At 51.2% G+C, this 19,848-nt stretch overlaps 1 protein-coding gene across 14 annotated transcripts in view; it reads left to right on the forward strand.

Moving 5' to 3' along the window:
* The first annotated feature begins 1,113 nt into the window (after positions 1 to 1,113).
* The window catches only part of CUX1 (cut like homeobox 1), a 517,458-nt gene continuing 498,723 nt past the window's right edge, over positions 1,114 to 19,848 (forward strand). For 4 of the 14 annotated variants that reach the window (XM_033192564.1, XM_033192563.1, XM_033192550.1 and 1 more), the window contains exon 1: positions 1,114 to 1,269. In XM_033192564.1, coding sequence (XP_033048455.1) covers positions 1,207 to 1,269 — 63 coding nt within the window. In that variant the 5' untranslated portion in view covers positions 1,114 to 1,206. Of the gene's footprint in view, positions 1,270 to 1,696; positions 2,828 to 19,848 lie in introns of those variants that run through there. The other 10 variants (XM_033192552.1, XM_033192553.1, XM_033192556.1 and 7 more) reach the window with 4 other exon arrangements.

A 19,848-nucleotide genomic window follows, 5' to 3' on the forward strand; every position in this document is an offset into this window, starting at 1 on the left:
CGGGAGAGTCAAAGTACAGTATTACTACTGGAAACTCCAAGTCACACGTGTGTATAATCAATGAAAGATGACGATCATAAAACGTGTGTTTTCGCCAGCTTTCTGCGAGGAGAGAAATCAAAAGAAAATTTATTTTTTGGTTTGCATTTTAGCATTTCTGTAAACTTGGGACCACGCTTTCCGTTTTCAGTGAGTGCACCCACACTTTCCAACATTCTGCGCCCGAAGTTGCAACAAACCAAGGTGTCTGAACCACAGGAAGTTTCTTGGGCTGTTCCGCTGAAGCGGCGCGGGGGGACACAGAACTGGGCTCCCAGACTTTTCCTGTCGTGGCCTAAACTGGAACGGCTTGGGCGAATGCGGGCTGCCGGGACCCCCCGCGTCACCGCCGTTGGGGTGCGTTCGGGTGCGACGCTGGCACCGCCGCGGTCCAGGTGTGGGGCATCCACGCGCGCGGCCCCCTGAGAGGGCTGTTTCCCCCTCAACTCCACTCCTCCAAACATGCGACGCCGTTCCTGGTCGTCTCGGTGTCCCCGTCCTCGCTGGGCGCAGAGGGATCAGAGTGTTGCCGTACACCGCCGGGGCGCCTCCCACGCGCGCCGCTGCGGGGGACCTGGGCCACGCAGGGGTCGGGTGGAGGGTCCCGGCCAGGTGGTAGCGCCGTCTCCGCGCTCTGGACACTAACTACTACAGGGTCGCTCAGACGTTTCCCCAGACCGGAGCCCCCTGAAGGCGCTGCGCTCGGCCACCGCGGGCGATCGTGACCCCTGCGGGGGACCCCCCCAGCCCTCCCCAGGTGCGCGGTGCCGGGGGACCCCGGTCGCTGCCCTCCAGCGCCCCCTCGGGGCCGGGTCTGTGGCCGCGCGACCGCAGACTGGGGGGGGGGTTGTCCCGAGGGGCGGGGGTCGCCGGCCGGCCCGCGGAGGGGAGGGGGAGAGCGGGGTGGGGGGGTTGGGGGAGCAGGGGCCGGGGCCGCGCGCGCGAGGCCGGGCCGCGGCCGCCGCGCCCTGGGGCTGCGACTCCGGCTCTGGCTCGGGCTCGCCATGGCTGCGGCGGCGCCGTGAGGAGGAGTCCGCGTCCTCGGTGGCGGCGGCGGCGGCCGGCTCCAGGCCGGGTTTTGGCGCCGCCCGCCTGCTGCCTCCTGGCGGCTCCTGAACTCCAGCCCCCTCTCTATCAGCCGCTCACTCCGTCTCAATATGTCTCAAGATGGCGGCCAATGTGGGATCGATGTTTCAATATTGGAAGCGCTTTGATTTACAGCAGCTGCAGGTCAGGCTCCTCCGCGCTCGGCCTCGCGCCCGGGGGTGGGGGCTGCGGGCGGTCGCGGCCTCCGCCGGGGGCCCCGGGCTGGCCCAGCCGCCGGGGGGCCCGCGGCGGCGGGGAGGAGGGGGGTGCCGGGCACCGCGGGGCCGAGTCGGGGCCGAGTCCCTCCCGCTCCCCGGCCCCCATTGATCACTCGCTTGATCGGAAATTGATCCTCTTTGTTCAATTCATCGATCAGCCCAAGATGGCGCCGGGAGCCGCCGCCGCCACCGCTGCCCCCGGTGTCTGCCCCCACCCCGGGCGCCCCCCGGGCCCCGCGCCGCCGCCGCCGCCAGCGCCGCCGCCGCCGTTGCCGCCGCGGGACCGGGGAGGGGGCGGCCCCGGCGGCCCGCGGGGCGCGCGCGCGAGCGGGCGGCGGGGGGCGGGCGGCGGCGGGCGCCGGGAGGGGGCCGCGGCCCGGCGGTGGCGCCCGCCCGCCCGCTCGCCCCGCGCCCCCGGCCCGCCGTATTCCGGGGAAAGTTTGTGGGGAGTTGCTGCGGGGGGTGAAGCGCCTGCCTCTCCAGGAGGAGCCGCCGCCACTGCCGCCGGCGCGGCGGAGCTGGGGCTGGTGGCGCTGTGGTGCCGCCGGCTCGGGGGAGGGTCAGAGCGGCCACCGGCGGCGGCGGCGCGGCCCGGCTCCGGCCAGGCGGGCGGGTGGCCGGGCGGGCGCCCGCGCTCCCTACCCCCGGCCGGTCCCGGCCGCCGCCCCCGGCTGTCACCGGCCTGGGCCGCGCAGCCCTACCGGCACCCCGCGTGTGGCTCCCGGCGCGGACCCCTGGGTTTGTTTACGTCCCGGGGAGCGCCCCGGGGCCACCCGCGCACCTCGCGGCCGCCCCGCTCTTTTGTGTGCCTGTGTCGGTGGCGCGGACCTGTCCCTCCGTGGCCGGGGATCCCCGCGGGCGCGCTTTGGGGAAACTTGGCGAGGGGCGGCGGGGGTGCCCCGCGCGCAGTGCGGCTGGGTCGCGGTGTCCCGGACTGCCGGGTGCGGGCGCGGGAGGAGGAGGCTGCAACTTTCCCCGAGCGCAGGCCCCGGGCTGTTCCCCCGGGTGCCCGAATAGGGGACGCTGCTTCCCCGCCGCCTGTCTGAGCCGAGATCGCCGCGCGCCTGGGGGCTCCGGCGGTCCCCAGTGACCTGCGGCGCCCGTTCCCTTCCTTGCCTCCCCTCGGGGCTTCTGCCCTCACTGCAGGGCCCGCCATGGAGCGCGCGGCGGGTGCGCTCGGAGATGCCTTCTCGGGCCGGGTTCTCGAAAGCAGAGCCGCGGGGGCCCGTTGGGACCCTGGCGTGCCGGGCGGTGGTCAGCGCGCAGAGTCCCCGGCGCCGCGGGGGGACTGTGCCGGGGCTCCCCGGCCCACGCCAGAGCCGCCGCTGTGCCCAGGGGGCGAGTGCCCGCCTGCCACCCCCCGCCGGGAGGAGCGGCGCGCCCTTAGGGTCCGCCCCGCACGTGCCAGCTCGGCGCCCGCGGCGCCCGGACAGCCCCGGGACTCTGCCAGGTGGATGTTGTGCGTAGCCGGAGCCAAGTTGAAGGTGAGCGGCGTGTGGGCCAGAAGTCCCGAGATTGCAGGCGCGAGGGGAACCGGGGATGGGGGGGTGGGTGCCTGGGTCCCGCGGTTTAGAATGCCCCAGGGCTGCCTGGCGCTCTGGGAGGGGATAGAAGGGTTCCCCAGGGCCCCTGGGGAACTGCAGCTGCTCCCACTGCTAAGGTGTGTGTGAAGGTAAACTTGGCTGAACTTTCCTAACCTGGAGGACTGGTGACAGTGACCTACAGCAATACCTTTGGGAGCAAGGCGGCTGAACTCGAGATGCAGGCTTGTATGAAACGAAGCGGGTTGGATTAAAACATATTTAAATGGAATCTGACAACTTTAATTGTATATGCTTGTTTTCTGCTCTTGCCTACTAAGAACGATAAAACCGAGTCATAGTCGTTATGAAATTTCCTGAAATTTCTCGCTTAACTAGGAAGAAGACTATGCGAAATATGTATTTCCGGTAAGATTAAAACTTAAAGGAGTTTAAGTATTTATTGACTAAAATAGATTACTCCAAAGTGTCTATTGTGTAAATTAGATTCCTGGATGTAATGAACACAGCCGAATGGCATTTTTGATAAATTGGTCTACCCTGTTTTAGTAAAAATAGCTCCCTTTTACCATAATTTAATTCCTGTGCTTACTGTAAAACCCGTTGTGGAGTTTTAAGAGACAAACATTATTATTATTCTTCCCTCTTCCTAAATGTGACATCCTAGCTTAATATCAATGAAGTGTCCTTTTTAAAGCATCCTGGCAAAACTGCCAAATGGATTTGGTTTCTAGAGTTACTAGATTTTAAGAACTCTAAACCATCCTGTCCCCCATATTAACTACTTCTTCAGGGGATCAGGGCTCCAGGATTCCATCGAAAGTTTCCATGTCACTTTACTTGCACTTTATGTGGATATTAAGAAGAAAACAATACCAAACTCCCAAACAAAATCCCTTATTTGAACGTCATTCCTCTTTACTCCTTTGCTTTTGGTGGTTGCTAATGATTTGGCCTTAGATGATTTCCTATGGGTTTGCAAACTTCAATCGAATACGAAATGTCAAAGTTCAAGTCTCAAGCCAATCTGGTTCTTTCTCTGGCCGTGAGGAGGCCTTTGGAGTTGGTGTGTGGTTATTTCCCACGGATAGTCAGTGAACCAATAGGACGACAGTTTGGGAGAGAATTCATTAGTTTCAGATTCTTCTCATCTTTCCAGACCTCTTTATACTGAGATTGGGTTGCCACCTGGGGGTAAAGAGGCTGATTGGTCTCAGCAGAGACAAATCCAGGTTGGAGACTTCAGCAGGTCCAGGTGAGGTTGGGCAGTTGCGCAGTTCTGCAACCACCCAGTGAGCCAGGGCCACCGGGTTCTTGTCCCTGGGCTTCCTGGGTCTTGAAGCTGCCGCCTTGGCACAGGAGTGCGTGCTCAGGAAGAGAGTTTCTGAAGATTGTGTTTTATTCCGTTTCCTTTTTAGTCCCAAAGGCTTGTGGTATGGAAGTTTCAGTGCTTTGGTATTGCTAAGACTAGTTGGACAAGTTTTTTATTCTATCTCAGACTTGTAAAAACCAGGTTTTCTTTTCTTTTTAAATAAGAAAAGCACTGTTGTATAAATTTGTCTTTTAAATACATATTTGTAAAGAGGACACTTTCTAAAACAAGCTCATGGCACTCTGTATGTTAGTGCAGCTTTGAACTCTTTGGGACGGGCCCGGCCAATGACTGTCTTCCCTTTGGGACATTATTCCCACATGGTGACCAGCCTTCCCCTTTAAGCAGCCTCTGCAAAAGTAAATTTGAAAAGTTGCCTTCTTTTTCAGAATCAAAAAACAATTTCAGTTTTGCTGAAAGTTCATTTTCTGATGGCTTTTTTTTTTCCTGTTGTGGAAGTGTGTATGTTACTGGCTGTCCAATACTGTTTACCATAATAAGTATATTATTTTAATTAAAATGTCCCATCTAGTACCCTTTATAAAATAACGGTTCAAGAAATTACACCACTGCTGCTTCTGCTTTTGTTTTCTTGGTTATTTTAATATGGGTGTCTTTGAGGTTGGATGTGGGAAGGGATCATTGGCAGTTGATTTAAGTTTTTTCCTATGTGAAACTCTTTTTTTTCTTAAAGATGCAAGTTGGTGAGTTAATGCAACAACTCCTGGTATAGTTGAGTCCACAGAGACCCCTTTGACTACATCCTTAGCTTCATGTATCTTCTGTTGGTAGTTAGCCAACCTAAGAAAGTTGAAAGGGCCAAATTGTCCAATACCTTCAGGAATGATTCCCTCCTAAATCCACTGAGCTAACCTTAAAAATGCAGTCTGGCGAACTGTGCTGAGCCTAAAACCTTTAATGGCTATTTAAAAAGTCTCCTGTTGCTGTGCAATTAAGACAAACCCATCAGGGTTTATATGGGAACTGTGCAGAACAGTAGTTTGTGCGCTCTAATTCCCCTCCGGGTCTACCTGTAGCAGTGAACAATCAAAACCGCTGCTGGGGCTGTACTCACTTTCTGTGTCTTAGGAGAGAAAACAAGGCTAGAAGTAGAAAGTACACATTTGTTTCAGCTCCTCTGTAATGCCCCAGGAACGACTGTTTTTAGTGAAATGAAGGAAGGACACATTTGTTAGGGGAAAACTCATACATTTCGTAAACAGAGAAATTCATCATATGAAGAATCATACAGAGGTAGGTTAAATTCCTACCTGTGCTTCCATTTCAAGTAGTTAACACAATTGTCACATGTAAATTTCACAGACAGGTATATCTGACAGATTGTAACAATTGTAACACAAATGCTACATAGAAGGCAACTCTAACCATTATTTGAATATACAGGACCCAGGATCCTGAGTTATGGTAGGAATTATTTAAGACCTATTTAAAATTATTGAATACATAACTTTAAAAAATATAATTGCTCTATGAAAAGTGACTTTTATTAGTAATTGTCAAAGACAGAAATTTGTCTGTCTTGTCATTTTGTTTTGTCTGAAGCCCTGCGTTATCACCGCAGAGAGAGAGTTTTGGTTTCCACCGAAATTTCCCTGCCTCCGATTGTTTAAACCAGACCCTTAATCTTATTTTAACATATTTAAAATGTTCAAAAAACCCGGAAGAATTGTTTTGTGTAAGTAGCAAGCGAATGTAGCTTAAACACTCAAGCAATTCTGGTATCTAATTGGAAACAGGTGGAATTCTTGGAATCCCATGTTTGAGTCTTTTTATAGCAAAGCCCAGGGACACTTTTCACTTATAGCCATTCGTTTTGTCGAAGCTATTTGAAGAGGGGCCCCACAGTCTCTCCTTATGTCCCACTGTTACTTACCTGGACAAAGCAGTCATGCTGGGTGCTTTAGGAACTGGATACCTGTGAATGCCTGGATGCGGGGAGAAGTGTGTGTGTGTGCCGATAATGGAGTGAAAAAGGAATCTAATGGCATACTTAGACAAGCGATTTAATATCTGTATTGTTATATGACTTTTAGAGCAAAGAATTTGTGAATTCACTTGTGATTTCTGACTTGATGAACCTTGACTGACCTGAGCATGTAGGTACATTTTATTACACCCTGATTCAGAGAGAAACTACTTGTCCCCCCCCCCAAAAGTTCTACATTTAGAGAATATAAACTTCACCAGCAACCAAAAAAGTATTAACTTGGTGAGGAGGGTATTTTCTTTTTTCTTCCTTTCTTTTCTTTTCTTTTTTTAAAATTTGAGATGGAGTCTTGCTCTGTCGCCCAGGCTGGAGTTCAGTGGCGCGATCTCGGCTCACTGCAAGCTCCACCTCCCGGGTTCACGCCATTCTCCTGCCTCAGCCTCCGGAGTAGCTGGGACTGCAGGCGCCCGCCACCGCGCCTGGCTAGTTTTTTGTAATTTTTAGTAGAGACGGAGTTTCACCGTGTTAGCCAGGATGGTCTGGATCTCCTGACCTCATGATCCGCCTGCCTCCGCCTCCCAAAGTGCTGGAATTAACAGGCGTGAGCCACCGCGCCCGGCTGATATTTTCTTTCTTTTTTTTTTTTTTTTTTTTGAGACGGAGTCTCGCTCTGTCGCCCAGGCTGGAGTGCAGTGGCCGGATCTCAGCTCACTGCAAGCTCCGCCTCCCGGGTTCCCGCCATTCTCCTGCCTCAGCCTCCGGAGTAGCTGGGACTACAGGCGCCCGCCACCGCGCCCGGCTAGTTTTTTGTATTTTTTTAGTAGAGACGGGGTTTCACCGTATTAGCCAGGATGGTCTCGATCTCCTGACCTCGTGATCCGCCCGTCTCGGCCTCCCAAAGTGCTGGGATTACAGGCTTGAGCCACCGCGCCCGGCCTGATATTTTCTTAAATATTAATGGCAGGGCCCTCTGAATTGACTGTGTCATTTGATCCATTCTAGTTTTCAAGGCGTGGTCTTGAAAAGCAGTTGATCGCCCTGGTTTTGGGATATGTTTCAGAACCAAGTTTCGATGGTATGTCAGTGTTGGATTTTCCTGCTAAGGACAGCTAAGGTTTGGTATCGAGCAGTTTTGAATTTGCTGAGCTGTAATCAGTCCAGCTTCTCAGCCGTCTTCTGAGAAAGTTGATGGAGGAGAGTGGTCTATGGCGGGGATGGAGGTGTCCCTGCAGGAAATGAACCAGGTCTGAGGGGAACCTGTGCTGTTCCCCTCATTTGTGCTGTGCGTGAAACAGCTTTGAAGCACCTGGCTTATGACTTAAAAGATTTTTAAAAAGCATTTGTGCTGCCCTATTCGGGTATGACACAGTGAGGGTGAACTACTCTTTTTGAAAGACATCTAAGGTTGGCCATGGTGGCTCATGCCTGTAATCCCAACACTTTGGGAGGCTGAGGTGGGCAGATCACTTGAGGTCAGGAGTTCAAGACCAGCTTGGCCAACATGGCAAAACCTCATCTCTACTAAAAATACAAAAATCAGCTGGGCATGGTGGTGCATGTCGTAATCCCAGCTACTCAGGAGGCTGAGACATAAGAATTGCTTGAGCCTAGGAGTTGGAGGTTGCAGTGAGTTGAGATCACGTGACTGCACTGCAGCCTTGGTGACAGAGCGAGATTGTCTTAGAAAAAAAAAAAAAGAGACATCTAATTTGTTGTAAAACCTGTCAAGAACCTTCACTTTAAAAAGCTAACACCTCTCTAATAAAAATAATTTTAATTTTGTTGTAATTAAATTCAGAGAGGATGATGTTAGTGCACAAAATAAAGATTGTCAATTTCTTTATTTTAATTCGATGGCATTTCCTTACTTCAGGAGGCCCAGGACCGTTGGCAGAAATTTTGTGTTGATTAGAGCCCCGGGCCATGGGAAGTGCAGGTATTGTGGCCACAGAGTTCGTTGCCCAATCCCTGGCTGACCCCACAAGCAGGACTGGTACAGATCCCACCCACAGGGTCTTCCTACACAGAGAAACATAATCACACAGGTGACTGGAACGGAGCCAAGGATGGCGGTGTTCCTCCCAGGGATTTACTAACACTGCCAGCCAGCAACTCAAGAACTAGCCAGCCAGGAGTTTCACAGTAAGTGAAACTGACTTGGTTCTGCTTCCTTTCATGAAAACCTTTGTGAAAATGAGCCCAATAAGGGGTCCAAACCTTTATAAAGCACAGGACCCGCGGGAGTGGAAAGGGCCCCGGCCGACTCCATCAGCCGAAGCTTGAAATCTGGGATGGTCTGGACTGTGTGATTGATGCAGTTAACGATGGAGGAAATTAACAGAGCTTACTTTGAAACACCAGGGTAGTGGCTTGTTCTTTCTTCAAGTTACTTTGAGTAGATATTGGCACACTGCTTGTTTTCTTACAGATACCTTTCTATTGGGCTGTATTTATTCAATAAGGAAATGCAGTTAACTTTTTTTTTTTTTTTAAGTGAACCATGGGTTATGAGGTGTTCCGAGTTTGGTTAAGGGAAAAACAAATTGACAAATTAGCTCTTTCTTAAGTGAGTATTGCGAAACAGTGAGAAATAGAATGCCTGTCGTACCGTCATTAAAGATTTATCTGGGTGTTGACAGCTTTTTGTTAAATGTGAGACATTCAGATCCTGTCCACCCAGCATATGAAAAAACCAAACCAAACCAAACCAAACCGAAAAACAAAACGCAACACAAAAGCTTCTTTCCATATCCCCCCAAAAGCAAGACAGTTTTTCTTAAACTGGTACTTTCTCCCTAATGAGTTGCCACGATTTTGTTTTCTCTAACATAGTTTTATGTCTTTAAGACAGAAAGAATATCAACTCTTTTTATTTTATTTTTTGAGACGGAGTCTCACTGTGTCGCCCAGCCTGGAATGTAGCGGCACAAACTCCACTCACCGCAACGTCGACCTCCCGGGTTAAAATGATTCTCGTGCCTCATCCCCCCAAGTAGCTGGATTATAGGCGTGCACCACCATGCCTGACTAATTTTTGTGTTTTAAGTAGAGACAGGGTTTCACCATTTTGGCCGGGCTGGTTTCAAACTCCTGACCTCAAGCAATCCACCCACTTTGGCCTCCCAAAGTGGTGGGATTACAAGTGTGAGCTACTGTGCCTGGCCTCCACTCTTTTCAGACATCTTTGTTGAGTTGTTCTTTTGGGCCTGTAAGTTTCTCTGGCTTATTGCCACTTTCCCCTCCTGTTTCTAGGGAAGAAATGATTATTTAGATAAAAAATAATTTGATAAAAGGTAGCAGATGATACCAAAGGTAAATCTTTGTCTTGAAGAGCCTGAAGCTGTGAGCACCGGCAAAGCCATGGGCTGTGTTGAGGGAAGAGCCGGCTGGGAGCCGCCCTCAGCCTAGCCTCCGGGTGTTAGCTGGAGCCTTTGCTGTCTGGACAGCCTATCACTTCTCGCCCTTCTCCTGCCCTACCAAGCCTGTCCCTTCCTGTGTTGTGACAACTTTTTTTTTTTTTTAAAACAAGTATTTCTACCGCTCCATTATTTTGAGATTCTTGGAAGAAAGATACTATGTAAATGAAAATTAAAAATAAAATTCTTACTGGAGGGAATCGTATACATGTAATGTTTTTGATGAGGTTTGGAAAAGACTTTCGTTCTCCCTCTGGAACTGGAAACATTCTGTGGCTCCTGTCACCATTTCTGTGTCACTCTGAAAGGTGTGGCAGATAATGGTGAAACATATTATTTTCTGTTTTTCACTACAGTAGTTGACCCAGAACTTGAACCCATGCAGTCCTGGGTCCAGTGAATTATTTCTGTTGCATACAGTTCTGCTGTGTCCTTGCCGAGAGCATATTCAGCAACCACCCAGAGAACACCAGCCTTTCAAAAGGAAAAGGACTGGAGTCCCCAACATACAGAGATTACAGCTAAAATTACGACCAGAGCTGTAAATCAAATCCCGTCTTCCCTTCCTATTCACACAGCAGAGATGTTGTAAGTCGTACAGGTTTGAGACAGAAAATTGAGAGCAGAGGAGCATGTGTTTAAACCAGCATAGAAACATTCATTTACCAGAATTGCTTTATTTCAGCTGTATCTCAACTCGTTGCTTACACAGTAACGCTTGCTGTCTCGTCACTCAGCCAAGTGGGAGACAAGTTCAGGTTTCTGTTCCATGGGATCCAGGAGTCTGCAGTCACCGGTGAGCCTGGAGGACCACGAGGTGGCTGGGGCCCTTGGAGAACTGTGCTACAGAGTCGTAAAGCCACCACCCGGAGCTGGCCATCCCAGAGGGAAGTATTGGTCATCTCTCCTCCTCCACCTGGTCCTCAGCCCTGGTCCCACAGTTTGTCAGCATCAACGTGGGACTGGGAGAGGAAGGATATTGCCAGTTATGGTTGAATGTCATTGTCAGGGGAGTAAGAAGTAGTTTGCGATTGTTTTATATGGCTCTGTGTTGGTATATAATTACGCTATCATCTTAAAACGCCCTGATATCTTTTTTTTTTTTTGAGACGGAGTCTTGCTCTGTCACCCAGGCTGGAGTGCAGTGGCCGGATCTCAGCTCACTGCAACCTCTGCCTCCAAGGTTCACGCCATTCTCCTGCCTCAGCCTCCCGAGTAGCTGGGACCACAGGCGCCCGCCACCTCGACCGGCTAATTTTTTGCATTTTTAGTAGAGATGGGGTTTCACCGTGTTAGCCAGAATGGTCTCGATCTCCTGACCTTGTGATCCGCCCTTCTCGGCCTCCCAAAGTGCTGGGATTACAGGCTTGAGCCACCACACCCGGCAAACGCCCTGATATCTTAATGAAATCTTTATGTGTGTGTGTGTGTGTGTGTGTGTGTGTGTTTGCAGTTAGTTTTGGGGGCTGCTTATTGTGTGTGAGAGCTAAGTCTTTCTAACACACAAGAGCTGAGTGCGTCGTCTTTTACTCGTTTTAAAACTGCCCATTCAAAACAGGTCCCCATCCATTATAAATGCAGCTGCCAGATGAATCTTCCCGAACCATTGATTTCATGATGCCATTCCTTTCCTTAAACATCCACGGTGGCCCACTTCGGCACAGAGTGGAGACCACATTCGTTAGGGTAGCAGACAGAGTTCCCCTGATGGTCCTTTCTGCCCCACCTAAACCTTTTCCTTCCCCGCTAGAATGACTCCAGAATCTTGCATATTTGGGGGAGCTCCCTCCTCCTCCCTCTATACATCTGAGCTTCGAGCCTATTTCAGAATTTTTTTGGTTTTTTGTTTTTGATTTTTTTGAGGCAGGCTCTTGCTCTGTTGCCCCGGCTGGAGTGCAGTGGTGAGATCATAGCTCACTGAAGCCTTGACCTCCCGAGCTCAAGCAATCCTCCCACCTCAGCCTCCTGGGTAGCTGGGACTATAGGCATGCACCACCACGCCTGGCTGATTTTTCTATTTTTTTTTGTAGAGACGGGGTTTTGCCATGTTCCCCAGGCTGGTCTCAAACTCCTGGGCTCCAGTGATACTCCCTCCTTGGCCTCCTAAAGTGCTGGGATTACAGGTGTGAACCACTGCACCCGGCCTTCAATCCCATTTCATGCATTCCTTTTTCTTTCGCCCCTGTGTGCCCGGCAGTGGTGATGGAGACTTAAAATAGCAGCGGCTTCCCGCCCAGAGGGACGGACAGGACCGGCAGGACAAGGCTGGGATGAATGGAGCTGTGTGTGTCTGAGCCTCTGGGAAGGCTGCAGGAAGGGCTTGGAAGTCAGGTCAGGGAGTGGGCAGGGGGCGCCCACTGAGCTCTGTGTGCCTGGGGAGGTGTGGGAGAGAGGGCTTTCCAGCAGAATGGCTTTGGGGTGGCCAGGGATCTCTAGGGCTCCCCTCTGGGCTTGGGTTCCCTCCCTCTGCCCTGATTATCCCTTGGGTACCCACCATAGCCATCCGCCACCCAGGCCCCCACTCTCTACCTTATGTGTCCAATTTAGGACTCATTCAGCTGGTTAAGAATGCAAAATTCTTTTTTTTTTTTTTAAATATCGTGAAAGCAGGTAGATTATAGTAAAACGGCTGTGATTTTTTGTTGTTGTTGTTGTTTTTTGAGACGGAATCTCGCTCTGTCACCCAGGCTGGAGTGCAGTGGCGTGATCTCCGCTTACTGCAAGCTTCGCCTCCCGGGTTCACGCCATTCTCCTGCCTCTCAGCCTACCGAGTAGCTGGGACTACAGGCGCCCGCCTCCACGCCCTGCTAGTTGTTTTTGTTTGTATTTTTAGTAGAGATGGGGTTTTACCGTGTTAGCCAGGATGGTCTCGATCTCCTGATCTCATGATCCGTCCACCTTGGCCTCCCAAAGTGCTGGGATTACAGGCGTGAGCAACCGCGTCCAGCCAAAATGACTGTGTTTTGAAAGCTACCGATAGGTATACCTATGGAATAGATGTTTCTTTTTTCAGTCCCATTAATTATCTTTCTGTACAAAGTAACATAAGTGTTACTTTTTCGGTCTCATTAAGGTTATCTTTCTTTGCAAAGTAGCCTAAGTGTTGGTTAAAATACAGCTGACCCTTGAACAACATAGGGATTAGGGGCTGATCCCTTCTCCCGTTCCCCCCACACCCCACCTGCACAGTCAAAAATCCATGTATAACTTTTTTTCCTCCTCTCCCGTCCCCTCTCCTTTTCAGACAGGATCTCACTCTGTCACCCAGGTTAGAGTTCAGTGACATAATCATAGCTGACTGCAGCCTGGATCTCCTGGGTTTAAGCAGTCCTACCGTATCAGCCTCCCAGTAGCTGGGACTACAGACACTCACCAGCATGCCTGGCTAATTTTTATTTTTATTTTTTTTAGAGAGAGGGTCTTGCTTTGTTGCCCAGGCTGGTCTTGAGCTCCTGCGTTCAAGTAATCCTCCTGTCCCGGTCTCCTAAAATGCTGAGATTATAGGCATGAGCCACCATGCCCACATAAAACTTTTGACTTCTCAAAAGCTTAATTACTAATAGCCTACCACTGATAGGAAGCCTTACCGATAACATAAACAGTTGCTTGATTAACATGTATTTTGTATGTTATGTATATGATATGCTGTATTCTTAGAATGAAGTAAGCTAGAGAAAAGAAAATGTTACTAAGAAAATCGTAAGGAAGAGGTAATATATTTACTAATCAGAAAGTAGAAGTGGATCATCCTAAAGGTCCTCATCCTCTTTGCCTTCACATTGAGGAGTCTGAGGAGGAAGAGGAGGGGTTGGTCTTGCTGTTACAGGGTGGTGGAGACGGAAGAGCTGGAGCAGGTGGAGGGGGAGTCAGGAGAAGCAGGCCTAATCAGTGTAAATTTTTTTTTTTTTGAGGTGGAGTTTTACCCTGTCACCCAGGCTGGAGTGCAGTGGCCGATCTCAACTCGCTGCAACCTCTGCCTCCCAGGTTCAAGTGACTCTCCTACCTCAGCCTCCTGAGTAGCTGGGACTACAGGCACCCGCCACTACACCCGGCTAATTTTTGTAGTAGAGATGGGGTTTCACCATGTTGGCCAGGTTGGTCTCAGAATTCCTGACCTCAGGTGATCCGTCCTCCTCGGCCTCCCAAAGTGCTGGGATGACGGGCGGGAGCCACCATACCCAGCCCCACTCAATGTCACTTTTACTATGGAAAAAAAAAAATCTGCGTGTAAGTGGCTCTACGCAGTTCAAACCTGTGTTGTTCAAGAGTCAGCTATATGTATAATTGTACTTGTGGCACAGAGAACACAAAAAGATCCACAGTTTTAAAAACAGCATTGGGCAGAACAGTTTTTTGACAGAAGTTTGTTCTTTGACTCTGCTGACAGCCTGAACGGGAGGAAACTTCCCTATATGAACGAATGGGGAAAGTGCACGTTGTAGTTCTCAAAACCCCCAACAATCTAAGAGAAACCCAGCAGCAAGAAACACAGAGGTTTGAGTGTCAGCATTGGAGGAATGTCTCACGTCTGCCTTATCCCCCAAACCCTGTCCCATGGGTCTGGCCTGTGTCTGGGCAAAGGCACTCCCCACTCCGGGTCTGCCCCACTTCAGAGCAGTGGCCCTCATAGGCCTGCGTGCTTTGTGGCCAATTCATTTAGTCAAAGAAAGTACCTAGGATATTTTTGTAGAGGTGACGTCACTGTCTGGCTGCAGAAGCATTTGCTTGGATTTGGGGAAGTGAGGGCTGGGAGAGGAGGGCTTAGAGAGGCAGGATGCCCAGGCCCAGTGCGGGTGGCTGATGGGAGGTGGGCTTAGCATCTGCAGGGACAGGGCGGCGGGAGAGGAACCACCCCAGGCAGGGGGAGGGGGTGTGCCCCCTTTGGGATATGGAGGATTTGGGGGACTGGTAGGTAATTCCAGGGGGTTGAGCCCCTGGGGAAAAGGAGGCTTTTAGCTCAGTGGAAAAGTAGGTGCCGAAGTCTGGAAGATGAGTTGAAACCTGGAGTTTGAAGCCCAGGGAGGATTTTGTTGGAGTGTTGGCTGGTACTGGAGAGTTTTGCATCATTTGGGGTGGGGTGGGGTGAAGAATTAATTTGAACTGGCACAGCACCCCTTTGTCTTGACTTTCCCTGTTCTGAAGTGAGGACGACTTGATGTTTCAGCAAAAGGAGCAGTGGAGAGAAAGAATGTTGCTTGTAGGATTGGATTCCACATACCATATCCAGTTTTACATCCACTGGTGACAAGACAGGCGCTTTCCTATTTTTATTTTGTATTTTTATGTTTTTGTACACTAACAGTAATGGTTTCATGGGAACGGACAGCGGGCAGGCGCGGGCTTAGGCTCTTGGTTTATTTCATGTTACTTGCATGATAGCCCTGTGGAGCTGCATACCTGCCATAGGTGAGAAGCCGGGAGTCGGGGTTATATCCTGGCCTTTGCTGAGCTCCAGGCGTGTTTTTCCTCCCAACCCACGCTGTTCCCTAGGCAACCCTCAGCCGAAGCAGTGGGGTCATTGGGGGACTCAGAAGGGACCTCTTCTCCGGGGCTGCCCAAGATGAACTTGGCTGGGTCTGGGTCACTTAGCGTAAGCAGCTGGGGATGGAAATGGGGCTGGGGTGGGTGGGCTTGAGGGGAGCACTTTGTCGGGGAGGCCTGGCTGGAGCCTTGCCCTGTCTGTAGACTTCAAACTCAGCCCCGCAGAGAAGGGCCATCTGATGATAGAATCACAGCTGCCCCGTCATTCTTGTTAGCAAACCTCATCTGATAGTTGGGATACGGTTGTGGCTCGGGCTGCAAGGAGCCACCCTGTTGCATTACTCACTATCCTCAGATGCCCAATCCTTGCCTGAAGCAAGTTTGTTGGAAGCATTTTGGGGAACTGTTAGGAGAGAGGCCTGGCCATGGGGCCCGAGGGGCCCAGAGGAGAGGCCTGCCCTGTTTGTGGGTGGTTTGGTGAATGCTGGATGGAGGGTCTCTTTACAGGACTTTCCTCTGAGATGCCGGGGCTGTGCCCCTGGGTGCTGGGGAGTGAATTGTCCATAGATACTGATACCTGTACTTAACCCTGTGATGGTCAAGACCAGATCCCCACTCTCCAAGCCCCTGGGAAACTGGTTGATGTAGCCCCTGCAGTGATATCGCACTCAGATCCATGCAGATCCCCTGACATGGTCGGGGCAGCACCCACCACGCAAGCTTCTGTTCTGAGCTACACGGGATGTTGGGCGTATGTTTTCTGAGACTGATTTCATAAGACATGTACCATTGGCCGACTGGCCTGAGAGAAACAGCCTGGTCACAGTGACATCCCTGAGATCTTAGCTTCTTTCCCTCAGGGAATTATCACTGGACTGGAAAACTGAGGTTTTGGGCCACTCTGGATTCAGATGCTTTGGTTGTTGTTTTGAGACAGGGTCTTGATCTGTTGCGGACTGCAGTGGTGGGATCATAGCTCTCTGCAGCCTTGAACTCCCAGGCTCAAGTGATCCTCCTGCCTCAGCCTCCCTTGTAGCTGGGACCACAGGTGCGCCCCACCATACCTGGCTAATTTGTTTTACATATTTTTCTCTAGATAGGGTCTTATTATGTTGGCCAGACTGGTCTCAAACTCCTGGGCTCAAGTGATCCTCCTGCCTCAGCCTCCCAAAGTGCCGGGATTATATAAGCATGAGCCACCGCGCCTGGCCCAGATGACTCTTGCATGCTGATTTTTTTGTAATGATGGACTTTGTTTTGTTAAAAAATTATAAATTTAAAGAGAAAATATGCAAAAATGTGCACTGGTCTCAGAAATAACACAGCACATTCGAGTGAAGTTGTTGGCAGTTCTGTATATTTCGGGGTGACTCATTTTTCTCATAGGCTGTTGGGGCCATGCATCCATTTGTGTCTGAGCACATCTCCATGGTACCTGATGACTCGAATGGATCCTGTTCAAGCCCCTGGGTTACCCAGAGAAATACACTCCTGGCCTGCTGGTTGGTCAGAGAATGCAGGACACATGGGATATCGTGAGGTGTCCAATGGCAGCGGGTTTGATGTGTCTGCTGTGTGGACAGGGCAGGGGTTTGGAAAGATGGACTCTGGCTGTCTTGCTCCAAAGACTTATTTAGGCCGTTGTTGAGCATTTATTGAGTGTCTCCTGTGTGCCAGGCAGCATTCTAGCATAGGGATTAAGTGACCAGACAATAGGGAATCCTTGCCTTCAAGGAACTGACATTCTTTTTTTGTTTTTTTTTTCGAGATGGAGTCTTGCTTTGTCATCTAGGCTGAAGTGCAGTGGTGCAATCTCGGCTCACTGCAACCTCTGCCTCCTGGGTTCAAGCGATTCTCCTGTCTCAGCCTCACGAATAGTTGGGATTACAGGTGCGTGCCACCATGCCTGGCTAATTTTTTTGTATTTTTAGTAGAGGCAGGGTTTTGCTATGTTGGCCAGGCTGGTCTCCAACTCCTGACCTCAGGTGATCTGCCCACCTCGGCATCCCAAAGTGCTGGGATTACAGGTGTGAACCACCGCGCCTGGCTGGAACTGACATTCTTGCAAGGGGGATGGAAAACAAAGGCCAGGAATAAGTGACCTGTATAGCTTGGGTGCCCGGTGGCCTGGGAACAGATAGAGCAGGACAGATAGAGCAAAGCCCCACAGAGTCACTTCTGTCTTCTGAAGGCCCTGAGAAATAACAGATTATTATTATTATTATTATTTAGAGCCAGAGTCTCACTCTGTCACTCAGGCTCCAGTACAGTGGTGTGATCATAGCTCACTGCAGCTTTGACCTCCTGGGCTCAAGCAATCCTCCCACCTCAGGTTTCTGAGTAGCTGGGATTACAGGCATGTGCCACCATGCCAGGCTAACTTTTTTGTATTTTCTGTAGAGATGGCGGTCTCGCTGTGTTGCCCAGGCTGGTCTTGAACTCCTGGCCTCAGGCAATCCTCCTGCCTTAGCCTCCCAAAGCGCTGGGATTCCAGACCTGAGCCGCCACACCTAGCCCTGATTTTTAAACCGAAGAGGGACAGTTCAGTTGTTGGGGTGTGTCTCGGAGGATCCTTCCGCAAGCCCCACATGAAAGGCAGGCTAGAGTGAGGGGGAGGGATGATAATGGAACCAGGAGAGTGTGGTGATCATGGCCTGGCGAGAGGATGCCAGGCTGTGGCTGTGCCAGGCTCAGTGTGCCTGGCCCTGGCATTTCAGGCAAGGACCACCGAGGGGTGATGGGAGAGATGGGGCTGGGTGAGTGGCATTTCCGCAGGCATCCAGAGGGGTCCGAGAAACCGAGGTTGGGGAACAGCAGGGGTGGGGAACAGCCTGTGGAGGGCGTGGTCATCAGTGTCCCCCACCGACACGGCACATCCAGCGAGCCCACTGTGTCCCCAGCGCCTGCGGTGCAGGGGGCTGGCACCTCTGGAGGTGGGCTCCGTGCAGACATCCACCCAGTCAGTCCCCACAGGTTTATCAAACACAAGTGGGGCGACAGGACCCACACTTTGGCATTGGACATGACTCACGCACGCGGGGAGTCGGCTTGGAGTTCCTTTATTCATCCCTATTTGCTTTCTGTCTGTAATCCTTTGTAATTCCTTGGTTTCATGATGTAATTCTAATGGAAGTAAACCCAAACCTTTCAAAATTATGTAATTAATTGCATTCAGCTTCAATGACAATGACTAATTATAGTGATACCTGGTGGCAAGGCAGGTACCTACTGCAGGGGGGCTCCTGTCTGCTTGGTACTAGGACTATCACTTCTGTGCACATCGGAGCAACTGCACAGGAGATCAGCTGGCTGCCCTGTGGCCTGCTCCAGTGCTGCTGGTCCCCACCTTACCAGGAGCAGCTCCACGGCCATGCAGGGAGGGGCTGGGGAGGGTGGCGGTGTGCAGGGAGGAGCTGCTTCGGGGTGGGAGGGCGTGGACTTGTCTGCAGGTTAAAGAGAGGAAGTCTTGCTGGGAAAGTAACTTCGGGGCTGGTTCCCTGAGGGCATTCTTCTCTGATTCACCTATTTTCCTGAGAAAAAGGAGGGAGGGCACGTTCAAGTGAACGTGAAGGGTTCAAGGATCGGAAAGGCAAGCCAGGTACAGTGGCTCATACCTGTAATACCAAGTTTGGGTGGCTGAGGCAGGAGGATCGCTTGAGCCCAGGAGTTCAAGACCAGCCTGGGCAACACAGTGAGACCCCGTCTCTAAAAAAAAAAAAAAAAAAAAAAAAAAAAAAAAATTAGCCCAGCATGGTGGCTCACACCTGTAATACCAATACTTTAGGAGGTCAAGGCAGGAGGATCGCTTGAGTCCAGTAGTTCAAGACCAGCATGGGCAACAGTGAGACCCCCGTCTCTACAGAAAAAAAAAAAAAATGAAATTAGCAGAGCATGGTGGTGCACACCTCTGATCCTGGCTACTTGGGAGGCTGAGGCTTGAGCCCAGGAATTGGAAGCTGCAGTGTCGTATGGCAGTGCCACTGTACTCCAGCTTGGGTGACAGAGCAAGAGGAAGACTCTGTCTCTTAAAAAGAAAAAAAAAAGAACCCAAAAGCAAGCTTATGGAGAAGGGAGAAAGTGTGACAGTCGCCTCGGGGCGTGGGAGAGCAGAAGATGGATGTCAGGTTAAAAACCATTGCTGTGCTGTAGTATTTCCAGGAGGCCAAGTCCAGGGCTCTGGGCCCTGTACGCTGCTGTGGCATCAGACCCTGAAACAGAGCTCTGAGGTTTTAACCTTCCCAGAAAGTCTGCATTTTTTTGCAGATCGGTTTTATTTTGTGTTAGGAGGAGGAGCTTTTGCTAGGAAATCTTCACTGCAATTTGTCCCCGCTAAATCAGGGCACTTGACATCTCCTTCAAACGGGGTGGGGGGGTGGTGCAGAGTCTGTCCTGGAATGGGACGCACAGTATTCACATGAGGACCGATTAGGTGGGTTGCTGGGCTGGCCCCTCCGATCCTGTCCTGTCGCCATGAGCCACATGCCTTTCCTTATCCGCAGATGTTCTGCTGTCACGATTCTTCTAGGAAAGAATCTGGAAGTGGAATCCACAGGGCGGTGCCCAGGGGTGGCCTTCAGTGTCTAGTGTTCTGTTTCAGAGAGATGCCTTTTCTTTATTGAAAAGCTGATTCTTTCTCCTCTTCTTCTTCTTTTTTTTTTTTTTTGAGATGGAGTTTCCCTCTGTCGCCCAGGCTGGAGTGCAGTGGCGCTATCTCAGCCTACTGCAACCTCCACCTCCTGGGTTCAGG

Source organism: Trachypithecus francoisi, unplaced genomic scaffold, assembly GCF_009764315.1.
Source record: "Trachypithecus francoisi isolate TF-2019V2 unplaced genomic scaffold, Tfra_2.0 Lachesis_group4, whole genome shotgun sequence".
NCBI classification, from domain to species: Eukaryota; Metazoa; Chordata; class Mammalia; order Primates; family Cercopithecidae; genus Trachypithecus; species Trachypithecus francoisi.